The sequence below is a fragment of the Neolamprologus brichardi genome, chromosome 5, assembly GCF_056152115.1.
Source record: "Neolamprologus brichardi isolate AB-2024 chromosome 5, ASM5615211v1, whole genome shotgun sequence".
Lineage (NCBI taxonomy): Eukaryota > Metazoa > Chordata > Actinopteri > Cichliformes > Cichlidae > Neolamprologus > Neolamprologus brichardi.
Window position 1 is genome coordinate 5802224 of NC_142108.1, and position 4002 is coordinate 5806225.

The 4002-nt window shown below is 42.7% G+C and overlaps 1 protein-coding gene across 1 annotated transcript; it reads left to right on the forward strand.

The window, feature by feature from the left end:
- bhlhe40 (basic helix-loop-helix family, member e40) lies at positions 1-3610 on the forward strand. The gene is made up of 5 exons (XM_006784728.3): positions 1-476; positions 588-651; positions 739-846; positions 1254-1377; positions 1531-3610. The coding sequence occupies exons 1-5, from the start codon at positions 400-402 to the stop codon at positions 2391-2393; spliced, it is 1236 nt and encodes a 411-aa protein (XP_006784791.1). The 5' UTR covers positions 1-399; the 3' UTR covers positions 2394-3610.
- The last annotated feature ends 392 nt before the right edge of the window (positions 3611-4002 follow it).

Consider the following 4002-nt stretch of genomic DNA (forward strand, 5'->3'; position numbering starts at 1 on the left):
AGTTGAAAGCACCGTCCAACACGTGAGGCTCATGTGACGGAGCGGAGTCTGTGTCTGTAGCTGAGAGACGTGCCTGCAGTCACAGGGTTTATTTAACACGTAGTCAGAAATCCACCCAGCTCTCACACATTGCGCCGGGCGTGGAGCCTCCCTAGACATACTACTGAGTCCCGGACCTCAGGGCGACAAAACTCCAGCTGCGCTCGACTGCAGCTCACAACAGGAAAACACACTCACACTGGATAAGAGGAAATACTTTTTTCTCCTTTATTTCTTTTATCTTGGAAAGTTTTTTTTCATTTTGAATTGCGGCTGCTGGGACACATTTTGGAGCTTTTTTTAAAAAAAAACAAAACAAAAAAACCAAAACATTTTCTTCAGGTTTTACATATAATCGACATGGAGAGGATTACCAGCGCGCAACCACCTCCCTGTATGCCAAAACACCCCTCTCTGGATATAGCTGACATGCAAGGGTAAACGAAGCAATTTCTTTTACTTAAAAAAAATTAAAAAAAAAAAAAATGTCATTCTGCGCTTTATACTGAAGCTCTGTGAAATCAACTAATTTAATCTTCTCTCCAAAGAGTGGATTTTCCAATTTATGTGTACAAACCCAGGAGGGGCATGAAGCGAGATAATGAGAGCAAGGTAAGTTCTAGTTTTTACAAGTGTAATATATTTAAACAGTTAAATCTGAGCAGAATTTCACTGACCACCTTTCACAACCCTCTCCAGGAGACCTACAAGTTGCCCCACCGACTTATCGAGAAGAAGAGACGCGACAGAATAAACGAATGCATTGCCCAACTGAAAGATTTATTGCCAGAACATCTTAAGCTTACAGTGAGTATTATTTCTGCATATGGCAGGTTTGCTAACAGCCAGGGAATCTGAGACGCCACATGGTTCTGCTGAGCAGTTTGTTTGCGCCAGACTTTCAGTTCAGTTTTGAAGCCTTAAAAAAATATTTATATACATATGTCTATATTTATTTTATCTTAAGAGAAGAACTGAATAATAATAATTTTTAAAAAGTTTTATTTTTTAAATTTTAATTGCAATCGTACTTTTTTTTTTTTTAAAAATTAATTTAATTTCTTTGATATTTTAAAATTTGTTACTATAAGTTTTTGTACGTGTGTACATGGACTGCATGACTTCCCGGGTGTTCCAGACTTGTTCTCTGTTCAGCTGCAGAATGTGTTACATAAGAAAGATCAACATGCTTATTGAAGGTCTTCCTGTTTTAGACGCTGGGTCATTTGGAGAAAGCTGTGGTGCTGGAACTCACTCTCAAGCATGTGAAAGCCCTGAGTTCTCTCCTGGAGCAGCAGCAGCAGAAAATTATCGCTCTACAGAAGGACCTACAGCTTGGTAAGTTTTCATTTTCATTTTTATTTTTCTTATTTGTTTACGGCTGTGAAGTGGAAATGGTACAGAGGCATCACTGGGACTGGCACTGGTGTTTTATTGAGGTAAAACTTGCTGTAAAGAGGATTTAAACTTTTTTTTTTTTTAATCACCTAGGTGATCATGGAGGTGACAGCGCTGAGAGCAGCGAGGAGATGTTCCGCTCTGGCTTTCACTTATGCGCCAAAGAGGTTCTGCACTATATGGCCACCCAAGAAAGCAGCAGGGACTTGACTCCTTCACACGTAATCACTCACATCCAAAAGGTAGCAGCGGAAGTCCTGCAGCATCAAAGCAGCCTTCGGCCGGATGAGGATGTGGGCTCTTCTGAAAAAGTGAAGAAATCCGCCGGACAGCCACAGAGGGCCTCTGAAGGCCCTGCTAAGAACTGCGTCCCAGTCATTCAGAGGACTTATCCCCACGGGACAGGGGAGCTGAGCGGTAGTGACACAGACACTGACAGTGGCTATGGGGGAGAACATGACAAGCGGGACCCCAAAGCCCAGTGGTCAGAAAGCCACTCGATGGAGGGGGAGCTCAAGCATTCGGGATCTGAGCGCATGGCCAGTGCCATCAAGCAGGAGGACGATGAGCCTCGGGCCAAGAAGCTGAGATCGGACTCCCCGGAAGATGAAATTCTCTCCAGTCACACGACAGAAGTTCCTGGTAGTTACATGAGCTTCTCCCCTAACCAGAACCCGTTTTGCCTTCCCTTCTACCTCATCCCTCCCGCAGCGGCAACAGCAGCAGCGTATCTGCCCATGCTGGAGAAATGCTGGTACCCTGGGGGCTTGCCTGTCATGTACCCAGGCATGAGCGGTTCTGCAGCAGGCCTACCCGCAGAGGCACTTCCCTCGTCTCTGATGATGTCCATGTCCCCGAGGCCAGGATCTCCAGTACACCAGAGTCGCATGGACTCCCCCATGTTTCACAAAGCTTTAAAGCAGGTCGCTCCCTTGAATCTGGAAACCAAAGACTGAGCAGATGTGTCACAAATCGTATCCTCTGAATGTCGAATGGGATAAACGAACACGAAAGCACTGGTATCCCATTAAACAGCAGCTGTAGTTTGACCCATTGTGTCCCACCTCCATCTATCATGAGCTCCTGAAGTGAAATGAGACTTTCTGTGGGGATTCTGGCATGGCCACGAGAAGGCTCATGTTAGACCTTTTGCATGGCTCTGAAATACTGTGAGTTTTAATACGGTCAGTTTAGAGTGCACGAGGGAGCGCGCAAGTGTTTTTCTGCAATACCTGTCATCTCAGCACTTATTGTTGAATGTCAAAGGTTAACCTAGAATGTAAGGTGTAGACTAACCCTTCCACACACAAACACACACCCCATTTGAAAACATTTTGGAGCTAATTTCTTTGCGCGCGCACACAAACACACACGCCAGTCTGTAATGAATGTAAAGATTGAACAAAAGCTCCGTTGTAGATGCTGCTTGAATGACTTTTAAGGATGATCTACTTTCAGTGTTTGTTGCTCCTGTAACTGCAACAAACTATTGTTTTAGACCTACCATAAAAAAAAAAAAAAATTGCCCCTTTAACTCCTTCAGTTATGGCAAAGCTAAATGAACGCAGAGTTTAGAGTTCAAAGAATTCAGGGCGTTGTCACCGTACGAGGTGTGTCACTCATGTCTGTCGATGAATGATGTGGCCATACACGCTTTTATGATTTAATTTGTTGCTCGTGACTGTTTGTGCATTTTTTTTTAGGTGGAGTTCCTGTGAAGCAGTGTCTTGTAATTATTTCTTTTGCTTATACTACTCGTACATCTCTATTTTTGATACGTGACCCACTGAGTGTATTTTGTAGGGAAAGGCTGAGGGAGCGATTGGCTGTACGCCGCGACATCGTGTACAGTATACATACGGCGTCAGCCTGATTTGCATATTGCCCACTGCTTTCCTGTCGAGTCCAGGCCTGTTTTTAGCTCATGCTGTTGCCTTTACTCGTTTTAACACAGACACAAACAGTGGCAGGTGATTCAAACGTATTTGCTTTAAATGTGTCTGTGGCAAAGAGAGTGAATGTAAAGTTCAAACAAATATAATAGTTTTGTATAGAAAGAGGTACTTGGGATTTTTATTTTGAAATGTAACGCAAAGGATGTACATATTTTGTATATAAAGTATTATTGATATATATTAAAGTATTAATAAAGCTTTTTCCCCTCCCTGTGGAATTTGTGTTGGACTGCCTGTTGGCTTAAACGTGTTGTAGCCAGCCACCCTGACAGTTTCTCATAACAAGGCATACTTACATAACACTTACATAACCCATAAAGCAACACAGTCTCTGTAAATCAATAGCGTGTCTTAGACTACTGTGAACATTTTCAATTCCGAATGATATCTACAGAAATGTGCAAAGGAATCGTTCATATTTATTTAACCGTCGGCTATTACAGATGAGTAACAGTGGAAAGGAAGAACTTGCTATTATAACCCACTAGTATGACGATCCATAGTGTGAGTCTGAAACCTGGAGATAATGTTCCTAAAAAAGAATAAAGTGGGCATGAACTTCGTGTTCACCGAATTACGAGAAGTTTACCTTTTGTGGTTTAATTCTCAA

Bases quoted from the DNA above. Each gene is read 5' to 3' on its own strand.
- bhlhe40 (XM_006784728.3), top strand. From the start codon at position 400: ATGGAGAGGATTACCAGCGCGCAACCACCTCCCTGTATGCCAAAACAC. The intron at 477-587 runs GTAAACGAAGCA...TTCTCTCCAAAG, and splicing joins GATATAGCTGACATGCAAGG to AGTGGATTTTCCAATTTATG. The intron at 1,378-1,530 runs GTAAGTTTTCAT...TTAATCACCTAG, and splicing joins ACAGAAGGACCTACAGCTTG to GTGATCATGGAGGTGACAGC.